General features: G+C 42.2%; 1 protein-coding gene across 1 annotated transcript in view; it reads right to left on the reverse strand.

The window, feature by feature from the left end:
* Nucleotides 1-22,439, reverse strand: part of LOC105989921 (calreticulin-like) — a 44,612-nt gene that overhangs the window by 10,604 nt on the left and 11,569 nt on the right. The window contains exons 2-7 of the mRNA XM_013022191.1: nucleotides 11,309-11,410; nucleotides 8,316-8,519; nucleotides 7,342-7,436; nucleotides 5,505-5,714; nucleotides 2,145-2,258; nucleotides 710-853 (exon numbers count right to left, since the gene is read on the reverse strand). Of these exons, the coding sequence (XP_012877645.1) occupies nucleotides 710-853; nucleotides 2,145-2,258; nucleotides 5,505-5,714; nucleotides 7,342-7,436; nucleotides 8,316-8,519; nucleotides 11,309-11,410 (869 nt within the window). The remainder of the gene's footprint in view (nucleotides 1-709; nucleotides 854-2,144; nucleotides 2,259-5,504; nucleotides 5,715-7,341; nucleotides 7,437-8,315; nucleotides 8,520-11,308; nucleotides 11,411-22,439) is intronic.

Here is a 22,439-nt window from a genome sequence, read left to right on the forward strand (position 1 = left end):
TAGTGCTCTACCACTTGAGCCACAGTGCCACTTCTGGCTTTTTTCTTTTTGCTTATGTGGTGCTGAGGAATTGGACCCAGGGCCTCAGGCATGCAAGGCAAGTGCTCTACCACTGAGCACCTTCCCAGCCCCCACATGCCACTACATCTAGCCTTTGGTTGAGATGGTGTCTTTTTGCCCAGGCTGGCCATGAATTCTGATCCTCCTGATTTCTGCCTACCATGTAGTTAGGATTATAGGTTTGAGCTACTGTTCTGGGCTTATTTATGTTGTAAGGCAGGCTGTCAATATGTAGTCCAAACTGGCCCCAAACTCATGATCCTACTGCCACAGCTTTCCAAGTGCTGAGATTATAGGACTGTGCAACCATGCTACTCATTATCCCCATTCTTTGTTGTTGTTGGTGGTGGTGGGGCCTGGGTGCTGTCCTTGAGCTCTTCAACACAAGGCTAGCAGTCTACCACTTGAGCCACAGCACCACCCCCAGCTTTTTCTGCTTATGTGGTGCTGAGGAATCGAACCCAGGGCCTCATGCATGCAAGGCAAGCGCTCTACCACTGAGCCACCTTCCCAGCCCTAATTATCCCCATTTCAAAGATGAGTTGATCAAGATTTATTCAAGTCTGTGATTTCCAACATGGGACTCTTTTTATTTTACAAAAGCTTAGAGGAACTGTTGATCAGTCAATCTGAGCCCAGAGAACTTTACCTGCCAAAGATCCAGGCCAAGAACACTGATGTTATAATAGTGACAAATGGTAGGGTCAGGCTTATATTCAGGGTTGTCTATTTCCGGATGGACCCATTCCCCTTGGTAATTGGGATTATCAATAATTCGGGGTTTCCATTGTCCCTAGATGAAGAACCAAGAGAGAATATATCATTAATATTTTTTTTGCTTTCATACAACAAATAGTCCATCATTACAGCTGACTGACTGGAGCTGTCTCCAGCAAAATCATTGTACAAAAGTGTAAAAAAAAAGTCCACCAGTTTTTCAAGACAGTACATATGAAACATAAGAATTCAAATCAGGGTTCCTAAAGCTTATTTTACTTTACAGGAAGTTCCTTCTTTCTACAGGTACCCATTTTCAGCCTGGTCCCATCTCTGCAGGAGCTCATTCATGAAGTTAAGAAAATATAGCTTCTCAGAAACTATCATCTAAATATCTCATCTCTTCTTGGCTGTTCTGTTTCTGGTACATGACACAGGAAACTGTGGGCACATGAAATGCTTGCCTCAGTCAGTTTTATTGCTAAACCATTTGTCAGCTGATTTCTTTAGCTCTTTTGGTTTCAGACAAGCGTCAGGAGTTAGCCCTTACAAAGAATTTCCTCTAATCCCAGCACTTTGGAGGCACAAGCAGGAAGATTATGAGATCAAGGCTAGCTTGAGCAATCAAACCTGTTTCAACCAAACAATAAGAAAGGAAAGAAAGAAAGGAATGAAAGAAGGAAGGGAGGGAGGGAGACAGAGAAAGAAAAGAAGGGGAAAGGGGTTGGAAGAGAAAGAAAAGGAAGGAAGGAAGGAAAGAAAGAAGGACAAGCAGGCAAGCAGGAAGTTCCCCTTACCCCCTAACACCTTGTACTCTTTCCATTTCTAGCCCAATTCTGAGACTTTCAGACCTGACTTCAGACCCATTTCCTGTTTGGATTGTGTTCCTTTGTCCACTCGCACTATGGACTAAGAACAAGGCTTGGGTCAGGCCAGCCACAGTCCCATTGACGAGTGAAGGCAGGGCGGGGGGGGGGGTGAGGGGAGGGTGAATGGCAATAGGACTCAAAATTTCTGTTTTATAAATTAGAGTTTATATCTCTACCATCTTCGTTTTAGAACTGTTTAATATGATTTTTAATTTTTTCTAGACATTTTGGCTTTATTACTTATGGATGAAACAAATAGTATTTGAGGCAACTTTGTGTTTCACTTTTCAGTTATCAACAATTTTCTTTTTAAGAAAATTATCTTTAAGTAGTCGTACAAAGGAGTTGCCATTTAACAAAGCAGTTTATGAATACAATGCATTTTGATCAGTGTCACCCCTTTCAACATTCTACACACACACACACACACACACACACACACACACACACAATCTTATTTCTTACATCTATTGGAAAGAGAGACCCTCCTTCACTCACCTTATACTTCAAGTTTGGTATGAGGGGCTCTTCCCATTCCCCATCCATTGCCTCATTCCAGTCATCGGGCTTCTTAGCTTCTGGGTCTGGGATGAATTCAAAGTCTTCCCAGTCCTAAAAGGAAATGTTCCTTCATGAGGACTGGGATAAAAGTAAGGTCAGAAGCAGTGGTTCCTTACCCACACTGCCCTCCTGCTTACCTGAATGAAAGCCTAGCTCAAGACTTTGTAAACAGTACGTGAGAAAAAGTAGTACCAGGTTGGGAATGTGGCTTAGTGGTAGCATGCATAAAGCCCTGGGTTTGATTCCATAGTACCACATAAAGAAAAAAAAAGCTGGAAGTGACTCTGTGGCTCAAGTGTAGAGTGCTACACATGAACACAGAGAGGCTCATGGGCAGTAACCAGGCCCTGAGTTCAAGCCCCAGAATTGGCAAAAAAGAAAAGAAAAGAAAAAGTAGTACCATTCTCACTTGAGACTTCACTGTCACTCTGACCCTGAGTACTTTAAATTCAGATATTGTAGATAATTCCTTTTCTTATTGAGCTCATCCTTTCCTCTTCCCTGTGCTCTGCGTTTGTTTGGATGTGATTTGTTCACACTGAAACTTAATGGCTAATAAATAGTGCTGAGAATTATTGCAATTCCAGAGATAAATTAGCTACAGGGAAAGGAAATCTATGAAGATCCTAAGTCCTAGGATAGGATAGGTAGTTACTACTCAAGTCAGGAAACTGAGCCCCAACCTGCTAATAAAGTTCCATCTTTCTCTGATCTGCTTCACAGGGGCACAGAGGCCACCAGCCTCTCTGCCCTTCCCCAAACCTTGAACCAACAGTTGTATAAGGTCATCATTACAAGTCAGGGCCTATATGATTAGTCTTGTTAACCTGAGCTTGTCTGCTGGCCTTGGCTTCTAAGAACTTAGTCCCTTATTTTCCCATGGTGCTTTGCTTGATCATCTACCTTAATTTCCTGAGTACACCTTCTTTCCTCCAGGAATGAAGCTTTCTGATGAATCTCTCCACAAGGCTAGGCCATTACCTGCCACACTGTAGGCCCCTATTTAAGGACTGGAAGCAGCTTCTGAGTCCATATTGCCCTCTGTATGAAGTTTATTCTATTCTAACCTGTGGAATAGCAACATGGCAGGTCTGGCTCCAACAGATCCTTCCAACCTCATCTCCTACCATGTCTCACTTTGAACTTTAGTCTTTCCAAACACTAAACTAGTGCTTTTACATATTTTTATTATTTTATTTTTATTTTTTGTCAGTCCTGGGCTGGAACTCAGAGCCTGGGCACTGTCCCTGACTTTTCTTTTACTCAAGGTCAGCATTAAAACACTTGAGCCAGTGCCACTTCTGGCTTTTTCTGTATATGAGGTACTGAGGAATGGAACCCTTGCATGCTAGGCAAGCACTCTACCACTCAGCCACATTCCCAGACCAATGCATTATTTTACGTATTAATTTCCACCTGAGCATTCTATCTGTTTGCTAGATATGGAATATCCTCTTCCCAACCACTCAATTTCTACTTCCCTTGCCTTAGAGAATTTATTGTTTGAAAATCAGTGTATTATTAACACACAAATGCTATATACTAAGGACTTACTATATATAGGCACTACAGGTACTACATTGTGTATTTTATGTTAGCTCATTTAATCTTAAAAATAATTTCACACATATGTATTTCAAGAATCTCTGAAAGTGGGGCTGAGAAGGTGGCTCAGTGGTAGAGCACTTGCCTTGCATGCCTGAGGCCCTGGGTTTGATGCCTCAGCATCACATAAGCAAAAAAGAAAAAAGCTGGAAATGGCGTTGTGGCTCAAGTGGTAGAGCACTAGCCTTGAGTTGAAGAGCTGAGGGACAGCGCCCAGGCCCAGAGTTCAGGCCCCATGATTGGACCAAAAAAAAAAAAAAGAATCTCTGAAAGTGGATTTTACATCAGTTATTTATTTATTTTTTGGTTGGTCATGAGTCTTGAAGGGGTGCTGTCCCTGAGCTCTTCAGCTCAAGGCTAGCACTCTACCACTTTAGCCAGAGCTCCACTTCTGGTTTTCTGAGTGGTTTATTGACGATAAAAGTTTCTTGGACGTTCCTGCCCGGGCTGGCTTTGAACTGCAATCCTCAGATCTCAGCCTCCTGAGTAGCTAGGATTACAGGGACAGCAATAGGTAACCAAGTCATCTAAAGTTTTCACAGGAACATCTGTTATGTTTTTTGATTAGGCTCTGTTAGTAGGCTGAAGTGTCACAGTTAATAAATAGTGAAGTTCACATTGAATTAATATTGGTCTGACCCCAATGTCTATTTTTGTCTATTTTCCTAACCCCTGGTTAACCCAATGACTGAAGAATTGTCTATACCTCACCCAGGCCGCACTTGTGCTCTCTGACTTTAGTTTTGCCAGATCTCAGCATTGATCACACAGTATAAGCTCTTCCTTCCTTCCTTCCTTCCTTCCTTTCTTGTGCTGAGGCTTGAACTCAGGGTTTGGGTGTTGTCCCTGAGCTTTTTTTTTTTTTTTTGGGTCCGGTCGTGGGGCCTGAACTCTGGGCCTGGGTGCTGTCCCTCAGCTCTTCAGCTCAAGGCTAGCGCTCTACCACTTGAGCCACAGCGCCACTTCCGGCTTTTTTTTTTCTGCTTATGTGGTGCTGAGGAATCGAATCCAGGGCCTCATGCATGCAAGGCAAACACTCTACCACTGAGCCACCTTCCCAGCCCGTCCCTGAGCTTTTTTGCTCAAGGCTGGTACTCTACCACTTGAGCTATAGCTCCACTTCCAGCTCTTTTGGTGATTAATTGAAGATAAGAGTCTCCTGGACTTCCTTGCCTAAGCTGACTTTGAACCTCTATTCTTAGATCTCAGCGTCTGAGTAGCTTGGAATTACAACTGGCTCTGTTGTGATCTGTTCTCTTTGTTTCCTCCTCTATTATATTTTAAGTCCCTAGGAGAACAAGGATTATCTAATTCATTGCTCTTTCCAGTACAGCTTTCAAGAATGGAAATGAACTAGTGAATATGTACTATATAATTCTTATGCCAATAACTTTATAATCAGAGATATATAGGTTAAATTGTGCTTGGGGAGTCATTTCATTTCCGAAGCTAACGTTTCCTTATTCATAAAAGAAGGATAATAAGACACTGCTCACAGTCATTGCCAGAGGAATCAATATATTTTCAATAAATGTGAGTAACTTCCTTCTCCTCCATGCCCTTTGCATATAAATGTTTAGCTGAACACTTGCTTGGTGTGCCTAGTCTCTGTCTCATTGTTCCCAACCTCTTTCTTACATGATTACAGATGAGATCCTGCCTGCTTCCCAGCCAAACACCCCCTGACCTGACCTCAGGTTTCTTATCTTCAGGATCCTCTATTTGTGGACGTTCATCCCATTTCCTTGGTTTCCGGGCATAGGGATCTTTTATTTTCCTGGGAGGTAGGAAGTCCCAGTCATCCTCTAGTTCCCCAGATATCACAAGCTCATTGTCAATTTTGACCTCATATGTAGCATTAGGGCGAAGGATCAGCGTATACAGATGAGTGTCTTTATTGATCTATAAAGAGAATGGGGCAATGAATATTGCAGGTCCATATTGAACATCTCAGATCTCCAGCATTAAGTGTTGTCTGAGTGCCATCTCTCACACAGTCACAAACACTTTCCCACAATCCTCCTCCCCTTTCTCTGGTTAATCTTACTGGAATCATTCTGCTAATACGCACTCTGGTGGTCTCCCCTAGTCTCCATCCTCCTACCACTATGAAGCTCCGCTCACTCTCTGATCTTGTCTTTTTCTGACTCTCCCATTAAACTGCAAGCTTCTCAACAGCAGGGGTCAGATATGGTTCACCTATCATGTCTGCGGCTTTTAGCATAAGGTCTTCATGTACAATTCTTGTGTGTTCTTTCTCAGGAAAGCCCTGGACCTAAATACAATTTTTCCAGCTTCTTTAGATTCAGTTCCTTTGTGCTTGAACTGTGTCACCTCTCCTGTGGTACCACTCTTTCTCATCTCCTCATCTTTTCTTAAGCAATCGCCTCTTCCAGGAAATCTAGTGCTCCATAAAATATTATATCCTTCACAAGAACAAGTCATGAGCATCTTCAAAGCTCAGCACAGAGGAAACTTAGCCAGAAAGTATTGACTGAGCCTCCAAGTTGGGTAGGGGTCCTTCTCTGTGCTCCTAGAGTCCCCCAATCATATCATCCACAATAACTTTCCTTTGCCTGATTTTTATTTTCACTTGACTGTGAGGTTTGGTTTTGTGTTTTGCTTTGCTTTTGAAAGGAGGTATGTGACCTTGAAGGCTCAAGCTTCCAACCTCTGCCCCTGAGTGGCCAAGATTACAGGTATAAACTATCATGCCCAGCTTCACTGTGAGTTTTCTTTCTTTCTTTCTTTTTTTTTGTGGGTCGTGGGGCTTGAACTCTGGGCTTGGGCGCTGTCCCTCAGCTCTTCAGCTCAAAGTGAGCACTCTACCACTTGAGCTACAGCACCACTTCCCATTTTCTGGTGGTTTATTGGAGATAGGAGTCTCACGGTCTCTCTTGCCCGAGCTGGCTTTGAACTGCGATCCTCAGATCTCAGCCTCCTGAGTAGCTAGGATTACAGGCGTGAGCCACTAGCACCCAGCTATTTATTCTTATTTTTTTTATTGTGAAAATACTGTACAGAGAGGTTACAATTACATGGTCCAGATAATGAGTACATTTCTTATCAAGCATTGTAGCCTCCTCCTTTGTTTCCCCTTCCCATCCCATGCTTCCCCCCCCCCCCGCCCCTGTGAGTTTTTTGTTCAGGGGTCATGTCTGGCTTACTCTATCACCAGGAGAATGAGCATTTAGTGAGTGCCTGTTGGAGTTGCTAATGAAATCCAACCTAGGTTTCTGCAAACTGATATCATTGAATAAACTTCTATTTCTAAATCTGGTCCATCCCACTTCCCACAGTCTTCTCCAGCATTTAGCCATGGAGAGCCAGGCTATGCCAAGGATTAAGGACCTTATATGATTTCCCGGGTTTGGATCACCTGCTTCTTTGTGAATTCCTATACTTTATAGCACTTACCTATTATGTAAAATGGAGATGATCATGTCTAATTCATAGAGTTTTTTGGAAGGAGTAAATAAATAAAATGCTTTCCTTACTCTACTAGGCTAAGGATAGTCCACATACTTACCTTGCACTTGATGGTCCTGTTGTTCACATGGTATTTTTCTTGGTGATGAAAGATTATTTTTACTTCATTATTTCCAAAGCCACAGATATCAGGGCCTAGAAATTACATCCCAAAATAGGATTTTACATCAATTTTAGGCAGTTTGCCTGGTCTAAAGCTGAAACTCAAGCTAGACACAGCTTGTGAAACCATCATTTCTTTCCCAGAAAGAAATAAATGGCACTCTAAAAATTATTAGCCAGGCACTGGTAGCTTACGCCTTGCTACACAGGAGGCTGAGAGCTGAGGATTGCAGTTCAAAGCCAGCCCGGTCAGGAAAGTCCGTGAGACTCTTATCTCCAATTGAGCTATGGCTCAAGTGGTAGAACACTAGCCTTGAGCACAAAAGTTCAGGTACAGAGCCTAGGCTCTGAGTTCAAGCCCTGGGATCCTCTCCCCTGCCCCGCCACACACACACACACACACACACACACACTTTATGATTATTTGAGAAGACTTCAACGAAGAGATAATTTGCAAAGGAGAGAGTAAGACATTGAGCAAATAAAAAGTAAGTGGTATACTCAGGGTTAGTAACAGTGGAACCTACTTATTTACATTATTTGCATATTTAGGTTACAAATGCCACCCTCTGGACATATAGATAGCTTCCTAAATGTCACTTTTCTGACCTTGGGTGTCTTTCTCGCCCTGAAGCAGAACACAATGTGTTATTCTAGTGGGTACATTTGAGTGTCTTCAGCATGTTCTACTGCTTCTCCTTTTCTGTGAACTGGAGAGTGTCTCCTTATACTGTAGACTTGTTAATAATACCACAGGTGTTCCCATCTCTGTGGTCTCTTAAGATTTAGGTTTACAGTTACTTGTCTGAAGGTATGGTATTGCAGTGAACACATTAAAAGCTTTCTATCCCAGCTCTATCTAAGCCTTTCCAACAACTCAGGGTTGATGGCAACTGCTGTCAGAGAGCTTACCAAACATGATGTAATACTTGGACTCTGAGTGCATATCTTCCTGGTTCAGGGTGGCAGGAAAGAGTTTCACATACCCACCACCACAATCGATGCCTTGCTCGTGTTTTACTGAAAATTGAACCACCAAGGTCTCATTCACATTGCTGAATGGTGTAAACCTGGCTGAAAGGGCATAAAACTTGGCATCTTCACTGGTCTGGAGACCTGGGAGCAGAGAACACAGAGACTTTGGATTAAAGTACCCCCAAAAAACTCAGCCAGAGAGACCTTCTTGACTTCATCAATCTCTGCTATCCACACACCTTAGATCCAAGCAACTCTGAAGAGTGACCATTATCCCCACTTCATAGGTTAGAAGACTGAGTCCTGGGGAGGTAAAGTGACCTTGTAGTAAAGAACCAAGCTGGAATTATGTAGTTACTTTGTTTTGTTTCTTTGAGATGAACCAGAGATCTCAGACAAGTGTACCCCAAACTCATATTTGGGGGGTACTAGAGTTTGAATCTGGGGCCTTGTTGTGATAGGCAGACATTATACTTCTAGCACTTTTTGTTTTAGTTATTTTTTTCAGCAAGGGTCTCTCATTTTTATTCAGGCCAGGCTCTGACTATAATCTTCCTGTCTATGTCTACTAAATTGCTGGAATGACAGCTGTGCATTATTGCACAGAGCTTCAAGCTGGAATTTTAAGTTACCTGTGTCTGATGTTTTCTTCTATGCCATACTACCTCTGGCTTTCAGCAGAAATTTCAATATTGTTCTGCAAGGTATCAGGTGGCCAGAAAGAAGATTTGCCATGCATTGACTGACTCTTCAATCAAATAATATTCATTGCTGTCATTTACAGAGCACTTAATCTTTGCATATAATTGGGTTGTTCATGTGTGTTATTGCACTTAACTCTCATTATAACTTCATGAGGTTGGCTTTGACAATATCTCTACTTTGTCATGAAGTCTTTGAGGCTAGTTCACTTATTCAAGGTCAGTAGGCCTAATTTTAGAGATATTCACCTTTACCACAAGTCTTCACCTCCTCCTCCAACAAATATCAGGGCTGCCAAGGATTTTAGACACTTTCATAGTACTTTATGGACCAACTATGCCCCAGAGAGGGAAAGGTACTTAGTCAAGATCATATAGTCACAAATAAAGACAGACAAGATACCTTTCCTGGCTCTAAGGTGAGTATATCATCCTATGTTCCTGCTTCATTTACTGGTTATAGCTCTGTCACTATAGCTTTCCATGTCTCATTTACTCAGGCAACAAAATGTGGATGATTATTCCTGCCTCATAGGGTTTCCAGCGAAGGTCAAATGAATAAGAGATATGAAAAAACTTTGTAAAGTGTCGATTTCATATATAAGGGACTTTTGTTATTCATATTTGCTGAGGGTCCTTTCCCCACAATGCCATAACATCTAAGACATGGCCTGACATAGAGGAACGGCTCATTGAATAAATATGAAATTGCATGAATGATCACAGGGCCTGGTTTAGACAAGGTCATGAGCATTTCTTACATACCAACCTCTGGTAATTCACTTTCATGCCTGACATTGTGTTCAGTGCTATCTGCAGTTTTGAAGGGTACACTTCCTTTTTCAAAGACCTTGAGGAGGCCAGAATAGCCCAGGAATGCTTCCTGGAGAAAGAATTGGGAACAATGACAGTAGACCAAAACACCAAACCTGCTATGTGGACCAGTTCAACCCCATCTGTCAGCCTCATTGGTACCCTAGGGCTCTTCCAGACAACAGGAGTGATCTAATGAAGCCCAGTAAAGAAGATACAAAGGGGACAATGACAAGCCAAGCTGCGAGGAGATTTATGGCTGTGCAAACTGTTTTGACCAGAGTCACCAAGGCACAGGTGCCCCATGGGTCACTCAGCCTTCCAATTCTCTAGCTTCTGGAAACAGTTTTCCAAAATGGCTTTAAATGAGATTTAAAATGTTCAAGTAGCACATAATTCTCTCCTTTAATAAAGATGAAAATGAGATGCATAACAGTAGTCAGGAAGAAGATGGGAAATTGCTCTAGGGGATGATCAATGAATTCTATTTATAAGACAAAAGCTTTCTCAGACCAAAAACCCATGCTCATAGTCTTTGTCCTCAGCTCACTTGTCATCCACAATATTTATTTGGCCCTTATAATATCCTTGTCTAATGAGCATGGCAGGTGATGGTTATTATTTCCAGCTAATATTGAGGCTCAGAGAAAGAAAATACATGCTCTGATTATATAGCTAGGGGTAGAGGGTACTGCTGGCCCCAGGTCTGCCTGCTCTACGCCTCTATCATGATAAGTTACACAAGAGAAGAGCAACATTTAGATGTGTTTTTGCCCTGTTTCAAATGAGAGTGCTGCTTGAAAACTCTCAGGGGACTGGAGAAAGCATCACAGTCTAGTGGTAAAGAACACAGTCCCTGGAGTCAGATCCAGAATCAGATATCAGCTCCACCTTTTATGAGCAATGAGTAGAGCATTGGGCTGATAACTCCGCCTCTGTGGGACTCATCTAAAAGGATGGGGAAATAATAGAAACCACCTCATAATGTTGTTAGAAAGATTGATAGCATATGTAAGGGCTTAGTTTTAAATGTCTGTTATATAGAGAGTGGACATTATTTTGTCTCTGGAGTATTTATTCTTTTTCATCTACTTTTTTTTAAAGAAAAATTAACTGGTGATTGTGGATAAAGCTGATTAAAAAATCCCACCCCCCAGTCAATTGATATATTCCTAAATTCCAGTATTTACCTTTTTTTTTTTTTTTTTTGGGTCCGGTCATGGGGCCTGAACTCTGGGCCTGGGCGTTGTCCCTCAGCTCTTCAGCTCAAGGCTAGTGCTCTACCACTTGAGCCACAGCGCCACTTCCGGCTTTTTTCTTTTTGCTTATGTGGTGCTGAGGAATCGAACCCAGGGCCTCGAGCATGCAAGGCAAGCGCTCTACCACTGAGCCACCTTCCCAGCCCCCAGTATTTACCTTTATCTTTTTCTTTGTCTCCATAAAATTTTCCTGCAGCGAGTTGAAATTTACCATAATCTGGCTGATGTTTAGATTCCACCCATCGTTTTTTCCATCCATCTATGGAGTAAAGAAGAAAAATGCAATATACAAAAATAACTTGTGTTTTCTGAAAGACAATGGAATGCAGCCAGTGCTGTCTAAAGCTTATGGGAAGATTAAGAGTGTTAACAGAGGGTGATGCCAGTATTTACTGCCCAATGCCTGCATCTTACTCTGAATGTGCCACCATGTTGAAGGACTCAAATACCTCTACACACACTCTCTTCCATGACAATTAAGGCCTGAAAATCTCCATGGGAATGTATGGTTGACAGGTATGCATGTGACATTTATTTTTATAAAAGTAAAGAAAAAATGTGCTTAGGAGAACTAGACCCTTTAAGTTGTTTGGTTTTGTTGTTGCTTGAAGGGGGTTTATTGTTGTTTTGTTTGGTGCCAGTTCTAGGACTTGAACTCAGGGTCTGAATATTGTTCCTTAGCTTTTTTGCTCAAGTTTGGCACTCTACCACTACCACTTGAGCCACAGCTCCACTTTAGGCTTTTTAGTAGCTAAATGGACTTAAGAGTCTCATAGAGTTTTCCTTTCCAGGTTGGCTTTGAACCAAGATTCTCAGGTCTCAGCTTCCTAAGTAGCTAAGATTACAAGCATGAGCCACCAGTACTTGACCCTTATATTTATATTTAGTAAAACAAAATAATAAAATCGGCTCTCTTGGTAAAGAGATTAGCAAAACATTTTAAACTTCTTTAATTAGTAATGAGGCTAATGAACAATCAATTTCCATTTACCCTTTTTTTTTGTTACTTCAACTTTTTAAGGCTCTCTCTTGCCATTTTAAAGAGATGCTGATAAGTATGTTTTGCTTTGGCATAGATGGCATATAGACAAAGAGGCATTCTTGTGGGGATCTGGCACTTCATACAAACATTCAGTGCCTTTCTGTTTTTATGCATCAGAATTGCTGACTACCACTTCCTGGACCCACCACCATGGCCCCAGAGCAATTTGGCAGTTTGAGCTGGAAGAGGCCTAGAGGATAATCTTGATTTCATCACTCTGCCGCTAAACCCACTTCCCAATAACGCAGGTCATTGCCTTTGGTCTACCATGAAAATCCCACATCAACACATATCCAATAAGAGCATTGTGAGCTGCCTCATCAGCTTCTATAACTGAAGTCTGATGACTCAACTGCCTTCTCTGATGAAACCCAGGGGACTTAAGCTTGCTTTTGGAGGAGTTAAGAATATGTCACCCCTCAAATATGCTGCTCTGGCATGACTATTTTGAATTAAAGGCATTTGAAAAACAGCAGGTGCAAGAAGATCATTCTGACCTCAGTTCTGTTTCTTAGAAGCAGGAATGAAATTCCCATGGGAAAAATGTCTTCCCTATACAAAAGGAAAGTAACATTATTATCTTCAAGGATAGCAAGTTGCAGCTGAGGGAAATCTACACAAACAGCCCTTGTTACACTGACCCTTTATCTTCGCAGTCACTTCGCTATCCAGTTCCTAGTATGATCCACACTCCCTTGCCTTATAACATTTCATTACTTCGTATTCTTTGTCCAGTTCATTGTGAAAGTTATTGATTCTGTTTTGCTGGCTCTTCGTTTCTTTAAAAGACCTACCATAGTTATATAATTAAGACATAAAAATGTATTAGATAAATTTGTGTACGTTTCCTCTGTTAATTAGGATAACTTAATTTTTAGGTCCAGAAAAAATATCTAACCACTAGAGTGAGCAAATGCAGTCATGGTAGTTAGGATTCACAATGTAGAAAATGAGCTATGCAAACATGGGCAGGGACGGGAGGGGAAAACTGGGAGAAAATGAAGGAAAGGGTGTCACTGTCCAAAAAGAAATGTACTCATTACTTGACTTATGAAAGGGTAACTCCTTCATACGACATCTTGATAATAACAATAAAATTATGTATTTTTTAAATCTAAAAACTAAAATTAATGTGGTAGTGTATTGGTTTAGCATGCACAAAGCCCTGGGTTGCTCCTCACTATCAAAAGCAAAACATAAAAAAAGAAATCCTAAAAGAAAATAGATTAAAATTTTTCCTCCCCAGTGCCTTCAATGGTCTTTCTTTTCTCTCTCAAGGTCTCTCTATTCAACAGGTCACATGTCTTGGTGGTGGTCAGCTCTTAACTCCCTCTTTTTCTTTTCTTTTCTTTCTTTTATCAGCCGTGGGGCTTGAACTCTGGGCCTGGGCACTGTCTCTGAGCTTTTCAGCTCAAGGCGAGAGCTCTGCCACTTGAGCCAAAAGGCCACTTCTAGTTTTCTGAGTGGTTTATTGGAGATAAGAGTCTTATGGACTTTCCTGCCTGGCTGGCTTTGAACTGTGATTGTCTTAAGAGAGAGCTTTCTGGAGTCTTTTTCTGTCTAACGTAGATGTGGCTTGTCTAAAGTAGAAGAGCATGTTGATTTTTCTGATACTAGTTAAGCCAATGAAGGATAAAGATTGATGTCAAAGTCAATCTTGGTGGTTCAAGCCTGTAATCCTGAGGACTGAGGAGCCTTAGATTTGAGAACAGTCAGCCTGGGCAAGAAAGTCTGTGAGGCTCTTTTTTTTTTTTTTTTTTTTTGGGTCCGGTCATGGGACCTGAACTCTGGGCCTGGGCACTGTCCCTCAGCTCTTCAGCTCAAGGCTAGTGCTCTACCACTTGAGCCACAGCGCCACTTCCGGCTTTTTGCTTTTTGCTTATGTGGTACTGAGGAATCGAACCCAGGGCCTCAGGCATGCAAGGCAAGCGCTCTACCACTGAGCCACCTTCCCAGCCCCTGTGAGGCTCTTATCTCCAACAAACAAACCTCAAAAAGCCAGAAGTGGAGGTATGGCTCCAGTGGTAGAGCACTAGCCCTGTGCATATAAAAGAAGCTCAGGGACAGTGCCCAGGCCCTGAGTTCAAGCCCCAGGACCAAAACAAAAAATAAAAAAGAAGAAGATTGATTTTGAAGTCATATGTGTTAGGCTCTTGTGTGGCCCTTGGAAGCCTCATTCTATTTACTTCCCTGGAAAATGCTCTGAGACTGGGTTCTTTAGTTCCATTTTGCATCTAGCAAGTGGCCAATGTAAGATTTGAACCCAGATTTATATGATTTCAAAATAGTCATTCCTTTGGAAGAAGATACAAAGAAAAGTTCTTTGTAGAAAAAAAGTATTACAGTAATAGCTACTAAAAAGATTTTTTTAAAAACATGTTTAAAACAAAAAAGAAAAAATAGCTATTGTTTAGCAGCCATATGTCAGGCATTGTGCCCGCTGCTTTGTACATGTTTCCTTACTGCATTCTCAGAATAGCCCTGTGATGAATGTTCTACTTATTCTCGTGAAAGATGGTGAAACTGAAACTCAGAATCTTGCCCAAGAACCCAGTTTGTGAGTAAGTAGGAAAGCCAGGCTTGCACCCAGGTCTACATATAACCAAAATCTGTACTCGTAACCCCTACATTATACAATTTCCCTTGAGGTCATATGGGAAGCCCTTTACATACTAAAGACTGTATAAGAATCAATCATGATGGGCTGGGAAGGTGGCTCAGTGATAGAGCGCTTGCCTTGCATGCATGAAGCCCTGGGTTTGATTCCTCAGCACCACATAAGCAAAAAGAAAAAGCTGGAAGTGGCGCTGTGGCTCAAGTGGTAGAGCGCTAGCCTTGAGCTGAAGGACAGCGCCTAGGCCCAGAGTTCAGGCCCCATGACCAGACCCCCCCAAAAAAAATCAATCATGAAACTTTATGGTTTGTGAAGGATTGTTTGTATATACTATGTGTAAGATCTGTCTTCCCCACCAGCCTGGTAAGTTCCACAACTATTTTGTTCATCCCTTCTGTTTGTCTTATTATCTAACACAAAGCAAATTGTCAAAAATATTCATTGAATTACTCAGTAGGTACATACTGTGAAGACTCAGGGTCTATGTTGAGGGGGCAAAATAATCCATGAACCCATAATCCTTTTGGGTATAGATGTTTCTGGACTGACCAGCAGAAAACACTAAGAATAGAGATGGGGGCAGAGCTGCGGAGAAAGAAGGTTCCAGAAATGGGGTATCTTCACAGGGATGCTGAGAAATGTCCTTTGTTCCATCATTCCTAAGTGCCAGCACTGGTGATCGTGATCTCAGGAGTTGGTCAACGTCACTCCAGAAAGCCACTCTAGGCTGGGAAGAACATCTCTTGGCCAGAGGACTGCAGAATGGTCCATGGTTGGGCCCAAAGGGGAAGCACAAGTGGGAAGACACCCCCTTTAGATGCCAATGGTCTGTAGAACCCGCCTCCCGGGTGGCCCGAGAACATTACGTAGCAGGGCTGCTGAGCAAACTGGCAGAGGAAGTCTGCGAGAACATACAATCATGGCTCTAAGGTTCTCAGCCATGCAAATGGAAAGAAAACATGTGTGTGTGTGTGTGTGTGTGTGTGTGTGTGTGTGTGTGTGTGTGTGTGTGTGTCTGTGCTGATTGTGGGGCTTGAACTCTGGGCCTGGACACTGTCCCTGAACTTTTTTACTCAAGGCTGGCTCCACTTCCAGCTTTTGTTGGCAGTTAATTGGAGATAAGAGTCTCATGGACTTCCCTGCCTCTGCTAGCTTTGAACCATAATCCTCAGATCTCAGCCTCCTGAGTAGCTAGGATTACAGGTGTGAGCCACTAGGCACCTGGCTCCAGAAAACATTTTTTATTCATACACTAGGCAAATGTTGCCAACTCAAGGGCACATGTTTGCTAGGCAGGTACTTTATAGCTAAGCCACTTTTCTAGCTCTTTTCTAGACTGGCAATTTTTGAGATAAGGTGTCATTTCCTGCCCATGTACATACTAGAACCTCAATCCTGCTATTTTAGCTTCTCATTGTAGCTAGAATAACATACCCACCACCACATCCATCTTATTTTGTTGAGATGGAATCATGTGAACTTTTCTGACAGGGCTGGCCTGTAATCTCTATTCTCCCAATCTCAGCCTCCCATGTACTTTGGGGTGACAAGAGTATGCCACATAGCTATGGGTTAGAAAGGGTCTTGCATGCATGCCAAGTTTGATCTCAAACAGCAGTACTTCAGATCTCAGACTTTTAAGTAGCTAGGATTACAGGTGTGGTCACTGGCATCCAGCTTGACAAATGTTAATTAACAGGCTTGTAAAAACAGCTGACTTGGCTTTAGTTTAGTTTCTATTTTTTATTTTTTGCTAGTATGGGATTTAAAATCAGGGCCTCAAACTTGCTAGACAAGTGTTCTACTACTCTTGAGCCACACCCTTAGCCCTTTTTTTCCCTCCTTTTTTAGTTATTTTACAACTGGAGTCTTACAATTTTGCCCAGGGTCTGCCTTCTACTCCAACCTGCACCTCTGAATAGCTGGGATCATAGGTGCATACTACCATACCTGATTGGTTTTTGTCATCTTAACCTCACAACATCTTTGGGTGGGGGGGTGGGAAGGAGTCCTATTTTTGCTGTTGTTCCTTGCTTGCGTTGCTTTGAGATAGGGTCTTGTTATTTAGCTTGGAGTTCTAGGTGTAGTCCAGGCTTTTTATTTTCCTGATTCAATCTCCCATACATCACCACACCCAGCAATCCCTCCCCGCTTGCAATTTGTTTTTCCTGGGATCGAATCCAAGGCCTTGCATGTGGTAGGCAGGCATTCTACAGTCGAATGTACTCCCAGTTCTTTAACGCTAGCATTTAAACATTATAAAAGGCTTAGGCCAGAATGACTCTTGGTGACTATTTAATCTGACTTCCACATAATGCAGATAGGGAAACTGAGGCCTGGGGAAAGAAATGACTTGTTATAATGGACACATAGTTATTAGTTGCAGATCTGAGCCCAGTTCTTCTCCACTCTGGAGCGGGGTTTATTTATTCCTGTATTCACTTTGTAACCAGCAGAAGATTCTCAGACATGAATCTGACAAGTTCTCTTCAGGGATCTCTGAGCCTCACGGAGTTTGGTGAAAGAGCTATACAAACAATTCAGAAGTAAAGCAATAGTGTGATTTAGGGTAGTGACAGAAGGAAGCATAGGACAAAGTAATTCCAAGAGGCGCTGACTGCATCCCAGCATTAAGGCAGATTTTAGAGAAGGCATGCCTGAAAAATGTAAAAGACATGAAGCATGGCAGAAAGGATGAGGAGTGGGCATTCCAAACAGAATGACTCGCATTTGTAAAGGCCCAGAAGCATGCAACAAAAGTAAGTGTTCCTATAGCAGGACTGAATAGTTTGCAGGTTGAGGAGAAGGGAGGAGGTCCAAATCAAGCACAGCTTTGTGTGTGTGTGTGTGTGTGTGTGTGTGTGTGTGTGTGTCGGTTGTGGGGCCTGAACTCTGGGCCTGGCGCTGTCCCTCAGCTCTTTAGCTCAAGGCTAGTGCTCTACCACTTGAGCCACAGCACCACTTCTGGCTTTTTCTGCTTATGTGGTGCTGAGGAATTGAACCCAGGACCTCATACATGCAAGGCAAGCACTCTACCACTGAGACACTTTCCCAGCCCTCAAGCACAGCTTTTGAGTCCAAGAGAACAGTTGATTAACCAGAGTTGCTGCCATCTCTTTTCCTCTGTTAAATCTTCCTTTCAGTTGGTCAAAGAAGGGCTGGGGCATGGTTCAAGTGTAGACCACTTGCCTAGAAAGGGTCAGATCCTGAATTTAAAAAAAAGTACTGAAAAAATAAACACATAAATAAGTCAATATCTGTAGGTTGCCAGAAATCTGTCAAAGAAAAAGGATTGTTTTGGGGAGCTGGCACATCTAGCTGATAAATACTTAATCACGTAGCAATAAAGAAGCATGGAGGCCACATTATGATATTTCCTCTCCAATTTATCTCCATATCAGCACCGCCCCATGCCTGGCTTGTGATACAATTCAAATCAAGACAATCAAGTCTGGGCTAAGGACTCATCTCTACCTCTAGTTTCAGTAATTGTGTGTGTGTGTGTGTGTGTGTGTGTGTGAATGCATGTCAGTCCTAAGGCTTGAAATAAGGGACGGGCATTTGGATTCATGGCACTGAGCTTTTTTGCTCAAAGCTAGTGCTCTACTACTTGAACCACAGCTCTACTTCCAGCTTTCTGTGTGTGATTAACTGGAGATAAGAGTCTCATGGACTTTCCTGCCCAGGCTGGCTTCCAGTCATGATTTTCAGTTCTCAACTCCTGAGTAGCTAAGATTACAGGTGTGAGCCACTAGCACCAAATCACCAGTGGTATTTTTAACTTCCTTAATTTCTTTAAGCCTCAGCTTCTTCCTCTGTAGAAAGCTACTACTTAGCTCACAGAATTTCTGGTAGAACAATAAGAAATAGCATATAATACACTGTTAGAAATGTCTCATAAAGGGGGCTGGAAAGGTGGCTCAGTGGTAGAGCGCTTGCCTTGCATGCCTGAGGCCCTGAGTTCAATTCCTCAGCACCACATAAGCAAAAACAAAAAAGCTGGAAGTGGCGCTGTGGCTCAAGTGGTAGAGTGCTAGCCTTGAGCTGAAGAGCTGAGGGACAGTGCCCAGGCCCAGAGTTCAAGCCCCACGACTGGACCCCAAAAAAAAAATAAAGAAATGTCTCATAAAGATGACCTTTCATGATTTCATAGCCATGCATACTACTTGAGGATTCTGTATGATTTTCTTCCTTAATCTTATAAATTCTGCTGAAATTAACATCAACCGTTATACATAGAAACCTACTTAGGGTTTGGCTAGATGGAAAAAAAAAGTCATTTTTCCTGATTTTTTTTTCCACCAGAAAATCTTGGTGGGAAAATTATAGGTGAAGTAATTTTTTAGTACACCTATTCTACCATAGTTTATAGATTTAGAGAAAAGTTGCAAGAATACTACAAAGTTGCTATATATCCCATGCCTAGTTTATTCTACTATTACTATTACCATGGCTTATTTGCCACCACCAATATATGGTGGCTTATTATTAGCTACCATATATACTTTAATTAAATTTCCTTAGTTTTCACCTAATGATCATTTTCTGGTGCAGGATTCTATCCAGGAGGCTCTATTACAATTAGTACCATTACTCCATTGGCTTCTCTTGGTTGTGACAGTTTCTCAGATTTGCTTGTGTTTTGATTATCTTAACTTTTTTTTTTTTGATGAGTGCAGGTGAGATATTTGGTAGAGTGACCTACCTTTCTCTGTGGCTTCTCTGACACTTTCTTTGTGGTTATGTAGTGTAATAGATTTAGGGGGTGTACAACCACACAGGTAACTCAAGGATTCCCTCTCATTATGCACTATTAATAAGCACATTACCATCCAGGAGCTAGTGGCTCACACTAATCATAGCTACTTAGGAGGCTGAGATCTGAGGATCACTGTTCAAAGCTATCCCAGGCAGGAAAGCCTGTGAAATTCTGGTAGCCATTTAGCTACCAACAATGACAGAAGTAGAGTTGTGGCTCAAGTGGTAGAGCACTAGTCTTAAAACAGCTCAGAGATAGTGCTCAGGCCCTGGGTTGAAGCCTCAGGACTGGCACACATACACAATAAAAGCATACCACCAACGGTGTTAACATTGCTCACCTTATTGGGTATGTTTATGGGGTCACCTACACATTTTCTTTCCTTACTGAACACTTTATAAAGAAATCAGTATGTACAGTACATATAGTACATACACCATTTTCTTGTGGGCAGACAATCCATTTATATATTTGACATTCTTCTATCTGGGATTTTTGTCTAGTCATTCTTATTTATTTATTTATTCAATTATTTCTTTATATTGGTATGGACTCATAGGTATTTTTTTGTAATCCAGCACCATATGGTTTATTTTGCTGCTCAAAGTATCTTTAGTCACTGAAAACTCTTTCAGTTGATTTCTGTGTCCTTTCCTTTTGGTATTCTCCTATCATTTTACTTTGAACAATACTTTACTTTCTAGAACTATAAAATGTTCTATGAAAAATATAGCTTATATATTCTCTTCCCCAGGCCTAGAATCAGACAGTTATTCCTGTAAGAAGGCAGTTAAGCTGGGCTAAAGTGGCTCACATCTGTGATCTTAACTACTTAGGAGGCTGAGATCTGAGATCTGGAGATAAGTGTCTCATAGACACTTATCTGTGAGTGTCTGTGAGACACTTATCTCCAATAAAGCTACTCAGAAAAAGCCAGAAGTGGGGACTGGGAATGTGGCTTAGCGGTAGAGTGCTTACCTAGCATGTATGAAGCCCTGGGTTCAATTCCTTAGTACCACATAAACAGAAAAGGCTGGAAGTGGTGCTGCGGCTCAAGTGGTAGAGTGCTAGCCTTGAACAAAAGAAGCTCAGGACAGTGCCCTGGCCTTGAGTTCAAGTCCCAAAACTGGCAAAAATGCCAGATGTGGAGCTGTGGCTCGAATGCTAGAGCACTAGCCTTGAGCCAAAGCAGCTCAGGCACAGCACCCAGAGTTCAAGCTTAAGGTCCAGCAAACAACAACAAAATAACCAGACTGGTTAATAAGTTTTTAGTGGAGAATAATATTATAGAAACCATAATATAAACTCTGGGTGTCCTATATTTTCAAAATGTTTTAATTAGATTAAATAAGGGTCAAATCATAAGTATATGATTTTTATGTGTGTGTTGCTGGGAATTAAACTCAGGTCCTCATGCATGCTAGGCAAGAACATTCTACTACTGAGCAACACCCCTAGCTCTGGTTTTTTGTTTGTTTGTTTGTTGCTTGTCCTGGGGCTTGAACTCAGGGCCTGGGCACTGTCCCTGAGCTCCTTTTGCTCAAGGCTAGCACTCTACCACTGGAGCCACAGTGCCACATCCAGCCTTTTCTGTTTATGTGGTAAGCACTCTACCACTAAGCCACATTCCCAGCCTGGTAAACTATTTTTTTTGGGGGGGGGGTCCGGTCGTGGGGCCTGAACTCTGGGCCTAGGCGCTGTCCCTCAGCTCAAGGCTCAAGGCTAGTGCTCTACCACTTGAGCCACAGCGCCACTTCTGGCTTTTTGCTTATGTGGTGCTGAGGAATTGAACCCAGGACCTCATACATGCAAGGCAAGCACTCTACCACTGAGACACTTTCCCAGCCCTCAAGCACAGCTTTTGAGTCCAAGAGAACAGTTGATTAACCAGAGTTGCTGCCATCTCTTTTCCTCTGTTAAATCTTCCTTTCAGTTGGTCAAAGAAGGGCTGGGGCATGGTTCAAGTGTAGACCACTTGCCTAGAAAGGGTCAGATCCTGAATTTAAAAAAAAGTACTGAAAAAATAAACACATAAATAAGTCAATATCTGTAGGTTGCCAGAAATCTGTCAAAGAAAAAGGATTGTTTTGGGGAGCTGGCACATCTAGCTGATAAATACTTAATCACGTAGCAATAAAGAAGCATGGAGGCCACATTATGATATTTCCTCTCCAATTTATCTCCATATCAGCACCGCCCCATGCCTGGCTTGTGATACAATTCAAATCAAGACAATCAAGTCTGGGCTAAGGACTCATCTCTACCTCTAGTTTCAGTAATTGTGTGTGTGTGTGTGTGTGTGTGTGTGAATGCATGTCAGTCCTAAGGCTTGAAATAAGGGACGGGCATTTGGATTCATGGCACTGAGCTTTTTTGCTCAAAGCTAGTGCTCTACTACTTGAACCACAGCTCTACTTCCAGCTTTCTGTGTGTGATTAACTGGAGATAAGAGTCTCATGGACTTTCCTGCCCAGGCTGGCTTCCAGTCATGATTTTCAGTTCTCAACTCCTGAGTAGCTAAGATTACAGGTGTGAGCCACTAGCACCAAATCACCAGTGGTATTTTTAACTTCCTTAATTTCTTTAAGCCTCAGCTTCTTCCTCTGTAGAAAGCTACTACTTAGCTCACAGAATTTCTGGTAGAACAATAAGAAATAGCATATAATACACTGTTAGAAATGTCTCATAAAGGGGGCTGGAAAGGTGGCTCAGTGGTAGAGCGCTTGCCTTGCATGCCTGAGGCCCTGAGTTCAATTCCTCAGCACCACATAAGCAAAAACAAAAAAGCTGGAAGTGGCGCTGTGGCTCAAGTGGTAGAGTGCTAGCCTTGAGCTGAAGAGCTGAGGGACAGTGCCCAGGCCCAGAGTTCAAGC

The sequence above is a fragment of the Dipodomys ordii genome, unplaced genomic scaffold (assembly GCF_000151885.1).
Source record: "Dipodomys ordii isolate 6190 unplaced genomic scaffold, Dord_2.0 Scaffold61, whole genome shotgun sequence".
Lineage (NCBI taxonomy): Eukaryota > Metazoa > Chordata > Mammalia > Rodentia > Heteromyidae > Dipodomys > Dipodomys ordii.